This window comes from Pezoporus flaviventris, unplaced genomic scaffold (assembly GCF_033815535.1).
Source record: "Pezoporus flaviventris isolate CSIRO_AGI_PZ_B2104156 unplaced genomic scaffold, CSIRO_AGI_Pfla_v1 ptg000011l, whole genome shotgun sequence".
NCBI lineage: Eukaryota > Metazoa > Chordata > Aves > Psittaciformes > Psittacidae > Pezoporus > Pezoporus flaviventris.
Window position 1 is genome coordinate 1,081,238 of NW_026892559.1, and position 17,140 is coordinate 1,098,377.

The 17,140-nt window shown below is 43.0% G+C and overlaps 1 protein-coding gene and 1 non-coding gene across 5 annotated transcripts; one reads left to right on the forward strand and one right to left on the reverse strand.

Moving 5' to 3' along the window:
• Positions 1 to 354: 354 nt before the first annotated feature.
• On the reverse strand, positions 355 to 503 carry LOC133268043 (U12 minor spliceosomal RNA). Its single transcript, XR_009742943.1, has one exon. It is a non-coding gene; the product is annotated as a U12 minor spliceosomal RNA (small nuclear RNA).
• A 256-nt stretch (positions 504 to 759) lies between these two features.
• POLDIP3 (DNA polymerase delta interacting protein 3) lies at positions 760 to 16,303 on the forward strand. Of its 4 annotated transcripts, none has more exons than XM_061450650.1 (9): positions 760 to 915; positions 4,592 to 4,979; positions 7,413 to 7,490; positions 9,281 to 9,376; positions 11,227 to 11,409; positions 12,317 to 12,394; positions 12,935 to 13,064; positions 13,951 to 14,017; positions 14,275 to 16,303. In XM_061450650.1, the coding sequence occupies exons 1-9, from the start codon at positions 857 to 859 to the stop codon at positions 14,447 to 14,449; spliced, it is 1,254 nt and encodes a 417-aa protein (XP_061306634.1). In that variant the 5' UTR covers positions 760 to 856; the 3' UTR covers positions 14,450 to 16,303. The 4 variants fall into 4 exon arrangements, with proteins under 4 accessions (XP_061306634.1, XP_061306635.1, XP_061306637.1 ...); XM_061450651.1 differs by having other exon boundaries at positions 7,416 to 7,490; XM_061450653.1 differs by lacking the exon at positions 11,227 to 11,409.
• Positions 16,304 to 17,140: the final 837 nt, after the last annotated feature.

Here is a 17,140-nt window from a genome sequence, read left to right on the forward strand (position 1 = left end):
CACAGGCGCAGCGGCCGCGCCCGGGTAGCCAGGGCAGGAGGGGGCGGGAGGTGACGCTGCAAGTGCGTGGAAAGGCTCGGCCCCTGCCACGCCTGCGCGAGAAGGCGGCTCCTCCTTCCCGCTGCAGTTTGGTTTTGATCAGCCTGGCGGTAACGAGCGCCAGGGCTCCCACGTACGCCCCGTACAAAACGCATCCCCTCCCGCGGAGGCGTGAAGCGGCAGGAGGGCGTTGCAGCACACACCCCACCCTCGGCCACCCGTCACAGTCTGGACTCGAGCAGAGAAGGGCGGGTCGGTGTCAGCCTGCAGCCGCCGAGGGGGTCTGTCATTGTAACGCGAGTCTCAAAATAAGAACGGGCAGATCACGGCACCCGGGCATCCCGCGAAGTAAGCGGGGCACCCGGGGGCGACCTGTACCCGCGCAAAAATTCCTCTCACATTGGTAGTGAGGACCCGGGCGTCACCCCGAGTCGTTATTTTCCTTACTCATAAGTTTAAGGCATAAAAGCTGGCTCCCCGCCCTGACAGCAGAACTCTACGTGTTATCTCTGCTGGTCAGGGCGAGGAAGTCTGCACAACATTCTACCGTGTACATGCTGAGTTTCCATTATCTTGACTATTCTCCCCGGTTCTGTTTCCCTGTTAAGTCGCATAGCCGCTGTCGCGGTCAGAACCGGGTCAGGATATACCGTACCGTATGCAAATGAACGGCCGGGGCGCCGCGGGGCGTTCTGGGACACACGCCCCGCTTGGGCAGGATCTGCCTTACGTCTGGAGGCGGGGCGAGGAGCGGAAGCGGTGTGATGTCACCTCCGGGTCTGGATAGCTGCGTCTTATCGTTGGGTCCCGCGACAAGATGGCGGACTTGTCTCTGGACGAGCTCATACGGAAGCGCGGTGTAACCGTGAAAGGGAGGTAAGCGGCCGGGAAGGCAGCGACCCGGGACCGGAGGCTTCCGGTGGTTCCTTTGCTTTTCCTTCTGTTATTCCGTTCTAGAGGCTATGGGTCTCAGCCTGCCTCAGCGCGGCCCAGCCATATTCCCCGCTCTCCCCTTCCCATTGGCTTAGGCGTTGTTCTGCGGGACCGTGCCTCCGGTGCAGATTGGCGGTGGCGGCCGTCGCTCAGCGCTGGGGCTGGAGTGGACTGGGGCTGGGGTCTATGCCCACACCTTACCCCCTGTGCTTGGCTCTGCCCCGTGGGCTTCGGCCCCGGCAGGGCAGGCCCAGCCGCCGCCTCTCCGCTCCCTTCTCGGGTTCTTCTGGTTGCGCTTTAGATTTCTGGCACAGCCCATTGCTTCACTGGTACCTCAGACCTGCACCTTCCCCGCTGCCTCCTGCTTCTCCCCCAGTGGTGTCCCCCAAGACGGGATCAGCAGTCCCCCATCCCTCTCGGCATCGAGCCGCCCTGTATCTGCAGCGGGAGCTCTCCGCCATGCAGTGCCTTGGGGGTGCCCGATCCCCTCGCAGCTCCCTGCGCGGCTCGTTGAGCAGCGGCACGGTGCATTGTGGGATGGCCGTGGGAGGTGGAGTTGTGCCACGGGGAGCCGTAACTGTAGCAAAGCTGATCCAGGTCCTCATAGGCGAGGCTTCCGGCTGTAGGGGCTCCGTGAGGATTGCTGCCTGGTCCTTGGAAACTAGTCTCTGTAGCAGTTAATGGTGCTCTCACCGATTGTTTCAAATGCTTGGGTAGATGTCGAGTGTGTTACATGTTAGCTACGAGATTGCATTCTTCACTTGTACAGCAGATGTCTCCGGTGTAGGCTGGGCCGTTTATTCTAGTGCAGCTGGTGGCAGTTCTTATCTGGCTTCTCCTTCAGTATCTTTTCATCTTCCATTTTGCTGTAGTCTCTTGATGGTTCTGAAGATCTTGTCCGTGGATTTCTACCTGTGTTAGCGTGGCATGCTCCTTTTTTTCTTAGTTTGTTGTTGGAGGAGTGGGGTGTTAAAATTTGTTTTATTTAGGGGTCATTGAGAAATACTAGATTTTTAACTCTGAATGTCTCCACTTAACATGTCTAGTATTTTAAAAGTTATTTGCTGACATATGCTAGCAAAATGTTCAAACACTTTTAAATCCTAGTCTACACAAGGCCTTGGCTTTGCACTTTCATTCATGTTATCCTGCATATTTGGAACAGTCTTATGTTGCTTAATATACCAGGCACCCACTAGATCCTTTCTCAAATCCCTCCTTAATTCTCATTTCTTCCAGGAATTCTTCCTGCTTTTATTTGCTGAACAATAGTCCCTCTGCAGCACTGTAATAATTTCTGTGCTGTTTGTCATATTCAGTTCACTTGTCCTAGGTTCAGCCGTAACTGTTATTTTTCTCCTTCCTAGTAGCTGATCCACTGCTGTTTTGGCTTCAGTCTGGGAACAATGCTGATAACACACCAGTGTTTTACTGGTTTATGTTAAGTGTTTTACTGTTGCCCAGTAGCACTTGCCCTGACCAAGGACTTCGCAGTTTCCCATGCTCTGCTAGTGAAAAGGGGCACAAGAAGCTGGGAAGGAGCAGAGATAGGACACCTCACCCAAACTAGCCAGAGGGGGTATTCCATATCGCAGCATGTCATGCCCAGTATGAAAACTGGGAGGAGTGACCTGGAAGGCCCAAATCACCGGTCGGGTCAGACTGGGTGTTGATCAGTGGGTGGTGAGGAATTGTATTGTGCAGCACTTGTACTTCTGTTTTCTTTTCCCTTTCACTTTTTATATTCTCTCCCATTGTTATTCCCCTTATCATTATTAGTAGTACTAGTAGTAGTTTTATATTATACTGTAGTTATTGGACTGTTCTTATTTCAGCTGAACTCATTCTTCCCCAGTTCTCTTCCCCCTCCCACCTGGAGGGGAGGGAAGGAAGAGGTGAGTGAGTGAGTGTCTTTGTGGTGCTGAGTTAACAGCTGCGTTTAAACCCACAACAACACTTTAAAGCATTTCTAAGGTAGCTAACTTGACTTTGTGAAGGTTGGATAAACTGAATAAACTAAAATCACCATATCATAGAATCACAGAATCGTTAGGGTTGGAAAGGACCTTAAGATCATCTAGTTCCAACCCCCCTGCCATGGGCAGGGACACCTTATGCTAAATCATATCACCCAAGGCCTCATCCAACCTGGCCTTGAACACTGCCAGGGATGGAGCATTCACAGCCTCCCTGGGTAACCCATTCCAGTGCCTCACCACCCTAACAGGAAAGAATTTCCTCCTTAGATCCAACCTAAACTTCCTCTGTTTAAGTTTTAACCCGTTACCCCTTGTCCTGTCACTACAGTCACTAATGAAGAGTCCCTCTCCAGCATCCCTATAGGCCCCCTTCAGATACTGGAAGGCTGCTATGAGGTCTCCACGCAGCCTTCTCTTCTCCAGGCTGAACAGCTTCAACTTCCTCAGCCTGTCTTCATACGGGAGGTGCTCCAGTCCCCTGATCATCCTCATGGCCCTCCTCTGAACTTCTTCCAACAGTTCTATGTCCTTTTTATGTTGAGGACACCAGAACTGCACACAATACTCCAGGTGAGGTCTCACAAGAGCAGAGTAGAGGGGCAGGATCACCTCCTTCGACCTGCTGGTCACGCTCTTTTTGATGCAGCCCAGGATACAGCAAGAATATTCTTTCAGTACCTTATCTTTAAAATTTCTCTTACTATTTTGTGATTTTTTTTTTTCACCCTCTTTTCTCAAAAAGAAACCCAATGGAAAAAAGAAAACATTAAAAAATACTTAAAGGAGGAGCTGTGTTAAAACATTAGGCGAGCTGTTTCCTTTTAAGGGGAGATTTTGAAAAAGCAAATCAAACCTGTAACAAGAAGCTAGTTTCAGCTTTCACTACGTAATGGGCTGCTGCTTAGTAATACATATGTACAGGTACAGCTGCTGTCCTTTCTGTGGCCTGTTACCTTTCTGTCCTCCGCATTGTGATGATGATGTACTTAAAAGTAAAGTCCATTGAGTGCGGTAGTTCTGTTAGTAGATTAAAGAAAAGGCACTGATGTTTAAAAGTGATTTGACTGATAAGTATTTTTGCTGGTAGTTAATCAACTTTGAAACTGGTGACTTTGAACTGAGATTGGTACTGGTACTTGTACATCTTAAAATCCAAACTTCTATGCTCCCACATATCTGAATTTGCTGCCAAGAATTCTTGAAATCACATGTAGTTCCATGTTTTCTTTGTATCAGGATGTAGTAATGTATTACAAAAGATGCTTTATTAGACCTGCTCAGTCCTGAAGCTAGAAAATGTGTTTCTGTTCTCCTTTGTCTTCAAAGGTTTCCCTAAAGTACCTAAGCTGCTGATGAATTTTGTTTAAATATAGTATGTAGTTAGCACAGCTGAAATCAGACCCTTTACTGAAGATTGTAAATGTGAGCTTAAGCATGGATTTTGAAAATCAGTTCCTTAGCTGTTTATGTAGAATGTAAAATCCAGCATAAACCATCTTAGGAGCTCTACTGTTGTATTTTGACATCTAACCTGAGTGGATTTCTGTGCAGTAATAATGACCTTTTGTTTGCAGTAACACAAATACTTTTATTGATACTGTATCACATCTTACAATGTCTGAAACTCTTTCCCTCTTCAGGCTTAACACAAGGCCAGTCTATGGAGGTGTAAGATCTCGCATTGGGATCCAACAAAACCTTTTAAACAGATCATCCCCAGCTGTCAGCTTCCAGCGGACATTTGATGCCCGACAGAAGATAGGCCTCACAGATGCTCGACACAAACTGGGGGTTAAAGATGCCCGTGAAAAACTGGTTCAAAAGGATGCTCGGTTTAAAATCAAAGGGAAGGTGCAGGATGCTCGAGAGATGTTGAATTCCCGAAAACAGCAAAATGTTGCTACTGAAAAGGTGACCAAAGTGGCAGATGCCAGAGAGAAGATCACCTTAAAACGAAGCACTCCAGCTGCTATCAGCCCAACTATGGGAACAGCGAATCCAGCCGTGAAAATCACCAAAACTATCCAAGTAGGTCAAGCACGTCACCTCTGAGCCCCTCAGTTATTCTACAGCTGTCCAGTAGAAATGATAATGCATGAATGTGTTCACATGTTTACAATAGAAGCAATGGTGGTACAGTTCATTCCAGCCTGTAGGGCAGTATTCAGAGCCTTCTGGGTCTCATTGCTGTTGCTTGGAGTTTTTTGTAGGATCCCAGCTTTCATTTAAGATTTAATGTGAATTTTGGGCCCAGTAAAGATTAAAGCAACACTCTTGAACACTGAAGCATTAAAGTAGCTGTCCTGAATGGTTGAATAGTCTCTTTCCCACCTAAAATCAAAGAGAATGCATGCATTTTTTGGTCATTTATACACCACCCCTTTTTGCAAGTTTGATGTGGTAGATTGTCCTGTCCAGATAACTAGCTTATCCTAGTGGTGGGATAACAATTTAGAATACAGAGCTGTGTTTGTATCTAAGAAGATGTAAAATTCAATGAGTCCTTCCACAATATCTCTTGTTTCTACTTGTCTGGTTTTCAGGAAGGCACTTGCTTCCAGAGACTTGCCTGATTACATGATGCGTTCCTGCTGAGGCTCCAGTTTTATTTCAGTTGCAGTATAATCACTTGCTCACCCTAACCTGCTGATTTCCTTTGACAGTTTTCTAATTTCAGTTTGCTGTGTGCGCAGGATTCTTGGCAAATCTCTCTGAGAAACAGTTGCTGTTGAGCTATATGTGTGTATTAAGTACTGTGGGTAGAGTCAAAAGAGAAGTTTCCAGACTGTCAGGATTGTGGTTTGAGGAGTGGTTTTGTTCCTCACCTCTATAAGCATGTAACTGAGGTTCCTAGCCTACCTATATCATGTTCCTTTTCCCAAAGATCAACAGTCTGCTTACACATACCTAGAAAATCTCCTATTCTCATTGATTTGAAGCCTAGATAAGTCCACCTTCTGTTCAGCTGTGAGTTTTGCTCAAAAGTATCAAACGTATTTCTTCTGTAAATTAGCCTAGGAAATTTGTAGGTGGAATTTCAGGCTAAAATTACTGCCAGGATGACCTAAGAAAGAGAAAGGACTCTTGTGGCAATAAGAAGGGCTAATCATAGAGCAATAGAGCAGTCTGTTCAGTAGTATTTTAATTAGGAGGGTAATTAATGTGCGTGTTGTCCTTCTAAGCCAAATCACCACCATCAGCCATTAGGAGCTGAACATTTTCTACAAAGTTTCTGGGAGTTAAAATAGTTTCCAGAGACTTGGTACAGTAGCAATTTCCTCTAACCTGCTTGTTTTTTTTTGGTTTTTTTTTGGTTTTTTTATATATTATTTGATTTGACCTGTGGTACTTTCTGTTTGTTAGACAACATCATGCAAGAAAAGATATTGTAGAATATAATGGTGATTAAGACTGTAGACAAAACCATGCACATGAGAAATTAACTATTTTTGGTGTTAGGATCTATACTAAAATTCTGAATTTCTCATGGCCTTTCTCTCTTCCCGAATGTTGGAGCAGAATCAAACAAAAGTATTTTCATCTGACATGCAGCACACAGCTCTGATGGTATTGTGGTCTTGTTTCTTGTAAAGGAAGGAAAAAAGCCTTAGAAAGCTAAAGAATTTCCATAACTCTGCTTGTGTTTTTGTAGGACAGGTACCCTTGTTTCTGAATTGATTAGCAAATTGAAACATGAGGGTGCTGTGGTGTAAGTTACAGTCTAGAGAAAATGCAGATCTGAAGATTTTACTGCCTGTATGGAGTGTTTTTGGAAGAAGACCCATTATTGTCTGTAATGGAAAGCTTCCAGCTGTTTCAAAAATTAAAAGGGCTTTTCTGGGGAGAGGTGTTGCTTAATTACAGTTGTTGAATAGTACAGCTACATTCCCTGACTACTTCTGTTGTGGTTTCTCCGTTTCTTGGGACAGCAGGCCACAGAAAGGTCAGCTACACTACCCTGTGCATCACTTTATTCCACTACAAGCAATAGAGCTTATTCCAGCTCTAGTGTGAAGAGGCAATATATACTACTCCCTTGCGATAGAGCTAACTAAATTGTATTGTGTCCCAGCTTGTTGAGTTTGATAGAAATAGGTATCTGGTTCCTTCTAGCATGAAAGATTTGCCCCATTCCTGTTTTCATGTTGGCAGAAACGTAAATCTAGTCAGTGCTGGCAGGGTACTGTCCCTTTCCCACTAATCTTGGACTAAAACTCAAGTAATTTGAATCAGTTTCTCTATGTGGCCTTAGGTCTTAATTTCTTCAATTAAGCAAAGCTGTCTCATATCTAACACACTACAGCAAACAGATATTATAGCATTTTGTGGTAATATGTTTCAAGAGCAGGAGAGCGAGTTTCATTTAAGTGGTCTCAGGGTATCGGCTAACAGCTTTGATCTGAAATGAGGATCTGGTGGACTCTAGTGTTTAATGCTTTGGTTCTTTCTCTCTAACTGTAGCAGAAGGCTCCAGTTCCTGGACACTCTCATCCAGCAGGAATGAGGATCAATGTGGTGAACAACCATACACACAAACAGGTGTGTGCCCTTGCTCAGTGCTCTTCGTTACCTTCTGAGGGGGGAGGAAGGTGTTCATGAGCATTGGAACATGCAAAGAAAACTTTAAATAGAAAAGTGGAAGATCTCAAACAGCTTAGCTCCCTATTCTTGCGTGTTTAAGACACTGCTATGGTAATTGATTTTTTCATTTAGTCTAATTAATCTTGAATCCTTCTATGTTATATGAATATGAAGTAGGTATTCCCAGTTTTTATCTCTGTGCTAATGTTTTTCTCTAGAGAGTGTGACCTTTATCTCTGATGTCTTTCTGTAAATTTCGCAGTGACACTACTTCAGATCCAGTTGTTGGTTGTTTTGATTCAGCATCCTGCCAGTCTCTTCAGAGAATGGATATGATTGTACATGGTCAAATGTTCTACAGTGAGGTGGGAGAGGGTATAACCTTTCTGCAATCCCCACTGCGGGTCCCTGCTGGGAACCTGACAGTGAATGATGTTAACTGGTATTCTGATGAAATTTCGAAGTTGCCATATCCCTTGCCAAGCAGACTCTGAGGAAGACCCTAGAATTCGTGTTGTCTCTTCTGGGATCAATTATAAAGGTCTTTGTCACAGCCCCCAGCTGTTCAACCACCTGACCACCTTGGGTGCTTTCAGGGAGGAAATACAGAGTTTTATTGCTTGTTTTGTGTGTGTGCATACATGAAGTATTACATGAAATACTGTGAATGTCAGTATTCCAACATCGTGTCCTGGGTTGGGGTTTTTTTGCCTCATTTATGATAACTTCAGCTGTTTGTGTATGTTACCTCTGACCTGCTTCCCTCACCTGTCCCAGGTGCTGTCACTTAAGGAAGTGCCTTCATTATTCTGACCTTATCACTATAAGCTTTGAATCCATTTCATCCGTTTCAAACTCAAGTCTGTTGTCCTGACAGCTAGTATTTTTCAGGTGTTTTCTGCGCAATTCTCCTCTGTTCTGCCATCACTTTTGAGTTTTTTTTCCTTCATAGCATTTCTGTGACTGGAACAACTTTCCCGATTGTAAACCAGAATCTTGCTGACTATGAAAACCCATGTATTTTGCAAGCTTTCATTGCTAATCTCTTCATTTTTCTTTACCTTTCTACTGTATTAGTGGGAAGCTGTTTTGAATTGTGACTTCTTCTTTTCTGGGCAGTGCCATGTGTTTGTAATTTTTTTCTTAGCATTACTTAAAGTCCATGAAAAAAATATTTGTGTAGGAGCTTATGTCAAGATTATAAGGCAGGGCTGTGAGCATTAAGTTGAACTGGGAAATTCATTATTCATTCAGTAAAGCTCCTAGTGTGGTGTTTTCTAGTGCCAAATGCGTATGTGCTGTGTTGTGGAAAGCAGACTACTCAAAAGGAACATTTGGTTCAGATGTATTTGGAAGGCATCTGCTTAATTTAAAAACAAACAAACAAAAAACCAATCAGATGTACAGGCTTCAGCTTTAAAGGTAGCAGGGTGCTAGAAAGTGAGACACAGGTTTTATTCCATGAATGTGTCTTCACCAGTCCTAATGAGGTCTAGCGATTTGAAAAAAACATACATGTTTCAGTACAGCTTTACTACGGCATTTTTGGAAAAGAAGTTGGATAGTTTTTACACTGATGTTTTGAAATGGGCTTGAATACCTTCAGCTTTTGTGCCCCAGGCCTGCAAGGGCAGAAGTCCAGTGTAGTCATGTTCATTACCTGACGAAGGCTGAAGACAGGAGCAAACTGCTTATAAACTTGCTTATAAATCTATCTGCTCATAAATTATTACCTTGCTTCTTTTCAGGGTCTCTATGACATGGAAGAAGATGATGAAACTGTCTCTCCCCTTGCTAGCAAACAGATGAAAATCACCACAACAAACAGTTTCCTGCACAACACGGTAAGAGATTATCTGAACAGTCCCCACCATGCCGTGCTTACATTGGGTAGACACACATGCTGCAGCTTTACAGGGCTTATGTTCTTTTAAAGTAGGTAAACGATGCTTTTTCCTGAAATATTTGCTCTTTGCTCCACCCTTCCCTTTGTGCCAATGCTTCTAAGTGCTATTTTTTTTAGGACCGATTCCTTTTAGGCTAACTGTGGTTTTATAGGCCTTTTGCAGCCAGAATGTGCTTTCTTACTTGCTGGCAGGTTGCTGCATGTTATTTCTCGACTTTCTTCCTGTTGAAGTGTTTTGAGCCTATCTTGTTATTGTTTAAGCAAGCAAGAAAGGAAAGCTTTCTGCTGCTTCTAGAGACTGGACATCAAGGCAGGAAATCTATTGCCATGCAAAATCTTAGTTGGCAGTTTGCTGGGGAGTACCAATGCTCTGGAGAAGGTGGAATTTCAACACAGATAAATGCGAGGTCCTGCTCTTGAGATGGCATAACGCTCTGCAGCTTAAGCTGAGAACTGACTGGCTAGAAAGCAGCTTTTGTAGGAAAGAGCCTGGGGGTCCTGCTGAGTGGTATATGAAGAACGGGTTAGCAGTGCATCCTTCCAGCATCAAAGGCTAGCTGTAGATTGTATGTTAGTATGATCATAGCCAGCAAGTCAAGGAAGATAATTGTTCCCATCTGTTTGGTGTTTTGGGAATGCACCTGGAGTTCTGTGTCTATTCTGGGGCTCTGTGATACAAAACAGACACTGGCAAACTGAAAACAGTATGACAGAATCATCAGAGGGCTGCAGTATGCAGTATGTAATGTGTGAGAGGGTGAGAGCAGTGTCTCTTAAGACTGAGAAGAGAAGGCTGTAGTGAGATCTGTCCACTCTCGATGCGTAATATGTCATAGAACGGACAAAAGCCGGGTCCTTTTCAGGAGTGAACAGGGAGAAGACAAAGCAACAAATGTATTGCAGCAGGAAAAATAAGGTGGAGAGGGGAGACAGAAAGTCGTGCAATTCTCAGAATATTGATCAGCATCTGGCACGGGACCCAAAGAGATTGTGAAATTGCCATTCCCGGATATTCAGCATTTAACTGGACAAAGTAGGGTGTACTGAGCTAACCTGATGTCTCTGAAGTTAGCCCTGCTTCAGACATGAGGATTGGACATAAGTTTACCCTAAATTACTCTGTGGTTCTGAAAAAAAGTAAATTCATGTGGCTTTACCATCACACAGGCAATCTAGTGAAGTGATCATGTCATTTTCTTTTTTCTCATGTGGGTACTCAGAATACACCTCCTGGCATTTGCGATCCTTAAAAAACAGCCTTATGGGTTGTCTGCTTTTTTATGGTTTTGCAGGAGTAAATGTGTTCTCTTCAGCTACCAAACACAACTTTTAGTCGGCTTTTTAAACTCTGGTAGTTTCAACTAGAAAGGTTACACTCCATGCTTCTGAAATATTGATGTTTGTACTAGGTCTTCGTATAGCTCAGTCTTAATGAGCAATTTTTGTGAATACTTTGTAAAGTAGTTGAAAATCTGTGCATAAAAGGAGCTTTTCAAATTCAGATCACAGCGGTGAAGTTCATTTAAAAAGAATATGAAAGTAAAAAGTGCTTGTTAAGTGAGGGAAGTGCTTTTTGGGAATAAACATACTTTTATATGCTCATGTCCAGAAACTTGAGTTGATTTCTGTTTCAAAGCTGAAACTCCCAAGCGCTGTAGTGGTTTTGACACTGGAAAGGACTCGCGGTTCTTAGTGCATGCTAATAATATTCTCCTGCTGTTGGTGCTTCAAAGAGAGGGATAACTTTTGTAGCCTGCAGCTCTCAGAGATACTTTCTTTCTTCCTCAGACTGGGCTGAGTGGCAATAAATTCTCTCTGTCCAAGACTGTTCCCCTGACTAAAGTGGTCCAGAATGATACATATACAGCTCCGCCTGCACCTCCTTCTCCTATGCGAACGAAGGCCTTGGCAAACATGTCCCGGACCTTGGTGACAAAAGAAGAGCCTCCAAAAGAACCAGCACCCATTGAGGTGAGCTTAGGGAAGTGTGAGATGCTCTTTAGAGAAGTCTTTGAAACATATGAATCTATGATTCTATGATATGAAACTTGCTGTTTATTCATCATATGAGCAGCTTATTTCTGCTTGCCTTCCACTAGTATTCCTAGGACTCCATCAAGTTTATTTTGATAACTGCAACCCGTGTCCCAAGAATTTGAAATTTATCTAACTATTCTTTTCTTCAAAGTTTATTGGGAAACTGGGAATTCTCAGCACATCTTGTTTCTCTCAGCTTTTCTCTCTAGCATGAGAGAGCTCATGGTCCTGGAGGAAACCATGTTACAGGGAGGGGCCAGTTGTTTGGACACTCCTTGGTGGCTTCCATGTCCCTAGGAGTAGTGTTTTAACACTGCTAGGTATATTGTCTTCTGTCCACTCCTGTTAGCAAGAAGAAAGAGAATTCTTTCAAATACAGCTTCTTTCTGTACTCATGAGACTTCTCAGGCAATTTGTAGACAACTTGGCTGGAACTGCTTTGCAAAACTGCCAGATATTGGGTACAGGTAACCCACCAGGTGTTCCCAGGCATCTCGAGTTCAGCGTACTGTATTTGGGGGATTGCTGGCTGATGCAGAGTGAAACAGACATGGGCTTAAAAGTGTGGGCATATGTATGTGGATTAAGTTAAGTGTTATACTTGGGAATGAAAGAGAAAAGTTACTTCAGAGAGAAATTAACATGGAAAAGGGGCTTCTCTATTGCCATCAGGTGACCTGGGCTTTTGTGACCATTGGTACTTCCCATTAGTAGCTGTACCTCTCCCCTTTGTGTGTGTACAGACTTTCACAGACATCCCTTTAGTGACTTTTTTGGTAATGCTTTCTCTGCTGTCCTGCCTGCTGCCCTTTTTATGGGATGCGTTTGTTTGTGTTGACAGCTGGCATTCAGTCCTTTGGAAGGTACCAAGATGACAGTTAACAATCTGCATCCTCGAGTCACAGAGGAAGACATTGTTGTGAGTGTTGCTTACTGCCAAACTGTGGATGAGCGACGCTTCTTCCCTTATCCTACTTCTTTTGATAAGTTGGTTGGTCTGTGGTGAATGTAGTGAAGAGGGGTATGATGTGGGTTTGCTTTCCTTGCAAAAACTTTGAAGGGACCTGATCAGTTCGGGTTTTGTTCTTAAGTCAGTGCTTAAGATGGGACAAAATTCTGATATCACTAGAAGAATTCCCCCAGATGATGCTTGGTGTTCTCCTTGCCCTCATCCAAATTATCTATCTTCCATTCTCAGTAGGCTGAGAATAAGCCTGATCTTCATGTGTGATAAACAGTATAGAGTACTGGCCTTGAACTTTTCTGCTTGTGCAACCTGTATTACTAATGTGAAGTACTCATACTATAGCAAACACAGACAAGCATCAAGATTCTGCCATGTGTTTACTAAGCATGATGGGTGGTGCAATTAGGAAACTAAGCCTTTCTTACTCGGTGTCTTTGGTCAAAGTGGTACCTTTGATGTGACCTGTGGTCATGACTAACTCTCTGCCCTCAGGAGTTATTCTGTGTGTGTGGTGCCCTGAAACGAGCCCGTCTGGTGCACCCTGGAGTGGCTGAGGTAGTATTTGTGAAGAAAGAAGATGCTATCACAGCATATAAGAAATACAACAACAGGTGCTTAGACGGTAAGTTCAAGGCCAGAGTTGTTGATTTATCTATCTTAAATACAACTTTTGCCACCTCAGCGGAGAGTTTAAAAGCATCTCAGATGCTATCAAGAGAGAGGAAATGCCAGTAAATCAGTTTGAGCTAAATAATGTAATACACTTTTGCAACCAGCTAAATATATGCACAGTTTAAGTGAAACAAAAAGATTTTCCTAGAAAGAGAATGCTCAAAGGTAGAGGCAGGTTCCTGGAGTCCACTAGTCTAATTTCCAAATGAAATTCCTTTTGCTTCTAATTCACTTCCTAGAGTTAGATAGTCCTTACAAAGGCTTTACCTGCTTACAGATAGCTGTTTGCAAAGTACAAGTAAAACTAGTATTTTCAGAAGTCTCAAGGTGTCACCAGAACCATATTGAATTTGATTGTAAAACAATTAGTACTGGCTTCTCCATAAACTTTGAACAATGGGATTTTTAATCTGGATTCACCTCCAATCTAAATATAGACTGAAATTAGCTTTTAATTTTTAGCTGGAAATAGGTGCTGCTTCTTTCTCTAGACGAGTGATATGTTGTGATCATCAGATGAGGACTAGGCAGCTGAGAATGGGAAATCCTTTTATGTCTCCCACATATTAGGTACAAAACCTTTGTACCAAGGGGTTTGTACCTATACGTGACTTCTTAATTAGTGTAATTGTTCACATTGTAGTGAATATTTCGGTGGCTTTTCTGTTACTGTGATTTTGCAATTAAAGATATATTAGCTTTTCTTTCTCACATTTTCCCAGCATGTGAAACTCTTGCTTTCCCTGTTGTGTGATATTTCTGACTGTGATATTGTGTGATATTGCCTTACCACAATTCTGATAAAATGACTGGTTTTGATTATATTTTTTGTTTAGGTCAACCAATGAAATGCAATCTTCATATGAATGGGAATGTGATCACCTCAGACCAGCCTATACTTCTGTAAGTGTCCTGTGGGTGGGGGAAGAACCAAATGCATTTACAGGCTCTGTTTTAAGAGGAACCTGAGGGGAGGAAAACCATTGGCAAGTTATCGTCGCATTAATATTTTCCTTCTCCTCTCTTTGCTACTCTGTATTAGAGCTAAGGGAAATACAGCTTGACTCCATAGTGTTCCCAGCCCTTTAAAACCTTTATCTCTGATATTGGATATTGTTTTGGGGTTTTTTAATTATTGTTTTTTTGTTTTTATCCTCCAGCCGACTGAGTGATACCCCTTCAGTAAAGAAGGAAGGGGAACCACGCCGGTCAAGTGCAAGCGCCTCCTCAAATCCCCCAGCTGAAGTGGACCCTGACACGATCTTGAAGGCACTCTTCAAATCTTCAGGGGTCTCTGCCTCTGTGCAGCCCACAGAATTCAAAATCAAACTCTGAGAAGGGGGAGCAAGAAGTGGACTGGAAACCCATTTAAGTTGGGGAAAGAAAAGTGCAGGAGTGCAGATGTTACTTGCATTTGCCTGCCTTGAAATTTTTTGTTTTCTATGATCACTACCTTACTGTACAGTAGTGTTCCCTCTTGTGTGTGTGCTTTCTGTTTTCATAGTTGGAGTTTTCTTCCATGATTTTTTTTTTTTTTTCCCCAAAAATAACCTCCCCTTTCTGCCAATAATGTATTACCAAGCATATACCATGTAACTCCATCCTTTACTCCAAAGCCCCTAGTGGCCATTAAAAGTGCACATAGACTTTAAGGGAAGGAGTGGTGATCTCCTTCTCTTTTCTTCTGACTGACCTTTAACTAGAAGGTGCTTCCCCTCGGTTATCAACAAGCAAGAGTACCACATTATGTCTGAAATTGCTGCACTGGGTACAAAGTCAGGTGTGGCTCTACAGGAAGCACTGTTTTGCATCTTTGACTTGCATTTGGTGACATACTACTTCATTCTGACTGTTGGACATTTTTCTGCTCAGCAGCTGTAACTGAAAAGTGTGAAAAACTGAGCCTCCTGCTGTGTATGGCAGCCAACAGAGGCGTAAGGCAGAAAGGATATATGCACAAGTGCTCTACCTGTTGCCCCTACTGGAGGCGGGGCTTAACTCTACAGCAAGGTGGAAGAGTGGGGAAAGGCTCTGGCATTTGTACAATGAATATATTAGTCCTGTAGGGTCAGGGTCAGTTGCTCTTCTCCGGACTGAAAAAGAAGAATCAATCCTGTGTTCAGAGCTAGAAGAAATCCAAGTGTTTCATTCCCATTAGACTCTATTACATCTTCCTGCTGATGCAGGGATGTGACTTTTCTTTTTTTTTTTTTTTCCCCCCTTCCCTTGCTTTCTAACTTACCCAATCTCCTATAAAAAAGGAGCTGGGGCCATTTTCAGATGCTAAAATGTAGGAAGCAGTCTTTTCTTGCACCCGAGAACTCGCTTTGGGAGATGTCATTTGAGCAATGTTTGGCAGCTATGTGGGTTCACATGCCTGAATTTGGAGGATGTTTGCAGCACTTCCTGACTTCAGAGAGCGTTTTTGAAGAGAAAAGCAGGTAGCACTCTAAGAAACACAAGGGAGAGGAGCCTTAAGCAAGTCCCATGCAGAGCAGCAAGGGTGTACCCTGGGCCAGTGAGCATCTGTGGGGAGCCGCAGGCCACTAGGTGGCACTTCCAACACTTCCCTTCGTTACTACAGAGTAATTGCCGTGGATGTTTGAAGTCCCAGTAGCTCCATTCGTTTGTATTTGTTCAAATTGTATTGTAAGAGAGGAATGCTGAGAGCCACTTCCAGAATGTAGTTGGGGTTTGAACTTGATCCTTCTAGCTGGGAGATTAATCCATTCTGTTCAGCTCTGCTGAATTTCAGTGACCTCTGTAACCATTGTAGGTCCGGATTTAATTTCTTGCGATCAATCATATGTTTCTTTTGCTTTCTCGTTCTGTATTAACTCTTTGCCCTTATCTAGCTCATGCAAATCATTCCTCTATCTCACTGTATCGCTTTTAACCATTGAAATAACTGAGGACTTGGCAGGACTTGTCTTTTTTTTTCCCCAAAGAGTACTCTCTTTGGTTTGGAAGCCACCAACACCATTATTGCTGTGGTGCTTCGTGTGAACAACAAATGTTTGTAGGGGAGGGGACCTTAGACAGCCATGGTTCTCCTTTTTTTAGGTTGCCCATCAAACACTTGTGTTTTAATTAAGAAAATTCAAATAAAATGGGGGGAGGGGGAGGAAACATTAGGGGTTGGAGAAAATAATGTGTTAACTGTTTCTGAATAAACGTTTGTTATACAGAGAGTGGATTCTAAGCCTTTTTAGATGCTGTGAAGCAACTGAAAATAGGTGGAGTTCCAATCAAGTGTGCTTATATATCAATATAGAAACTTTAAAACTGATAATGTAATGAAGAGCAAGAGGAGTATATGGATGAGAGAATTGATCCTTATATGCTTTTTAATCTGGATTATTGAAATTAGTTCCTGATTCTTGCTAAGTGGGAGAAATTTGTGTCCCCACCTAGTTTAAATTCTGTTATCACAGAAAATGGCCTTTGTTATTGACAGCCTAGTAATTTAGAAAATTATTTTAGTAAAAAACAATACAGCTGTGAAATCCAGGGTACCTGTTCTAAATGAAATAGGGTACTTTCCTTATTGACTGGATAAAAAGGTGTGGAGATACATATTGTGACTGCAGACCTCACCTCAAGGGAGGGATTAACTTGACTTCCTCAGTGCAAAGGGCCACTTGATTAGAAGAAGAAGGTCAGGTTGGATGGGGCTTTAAGCAACCTGGTGTAGTGGAAGTTGTCCCTGCCCATGGCAGGGGGTTGGAACCAAATGGTCTTTGAGGTCCCTTCCAACCCAAACCTTTCTATGATTCTATACCTTGTCTGTTCTGAAAGAGGCATTCAAGGTTTTTTTTTTCTTTATTAATAGATTCATATCAATTTCAAAAGTCAAATAGCAAGATCTCCTCTCTAACTTGCTGTTAAAATGATGCATTGTGTTAGATTATCTGTCAGAAATTATTACATTAACATACTCCTTTTGAAGAACTGCTCTGTTCTCTAGCTCTGTGACTTATGAGAGTGTTTTTATTTTATAATTGGTGAACAAAGTGATTGTTTAAA

Excerpts from the sequence above, each read along its gene's own strand:
- POLDIP3 (XM_061450650.1), top strand. The coding sequence starts at position 857 with ATGGCGGACTTGTCTCTGGACGAGCTCATACGGAAGCGCGGTGTAACC. Across the intron at positions 11,410-12,316 it reads AAGAACCAGCACCCATTGAG|CTGGCATTCAGTCCTTTGGA; the intron begins GTGAGCTTAGGG and ends TTGTGTTGACAG. Across the intron at positions 14,018-14,274 it reads TCAGACCAGCCTATACTTCT|CCGACTGAGTGATACCCCTT; the intron begins GTAAGTGTCCTG and ends TTTATCCTCCAG.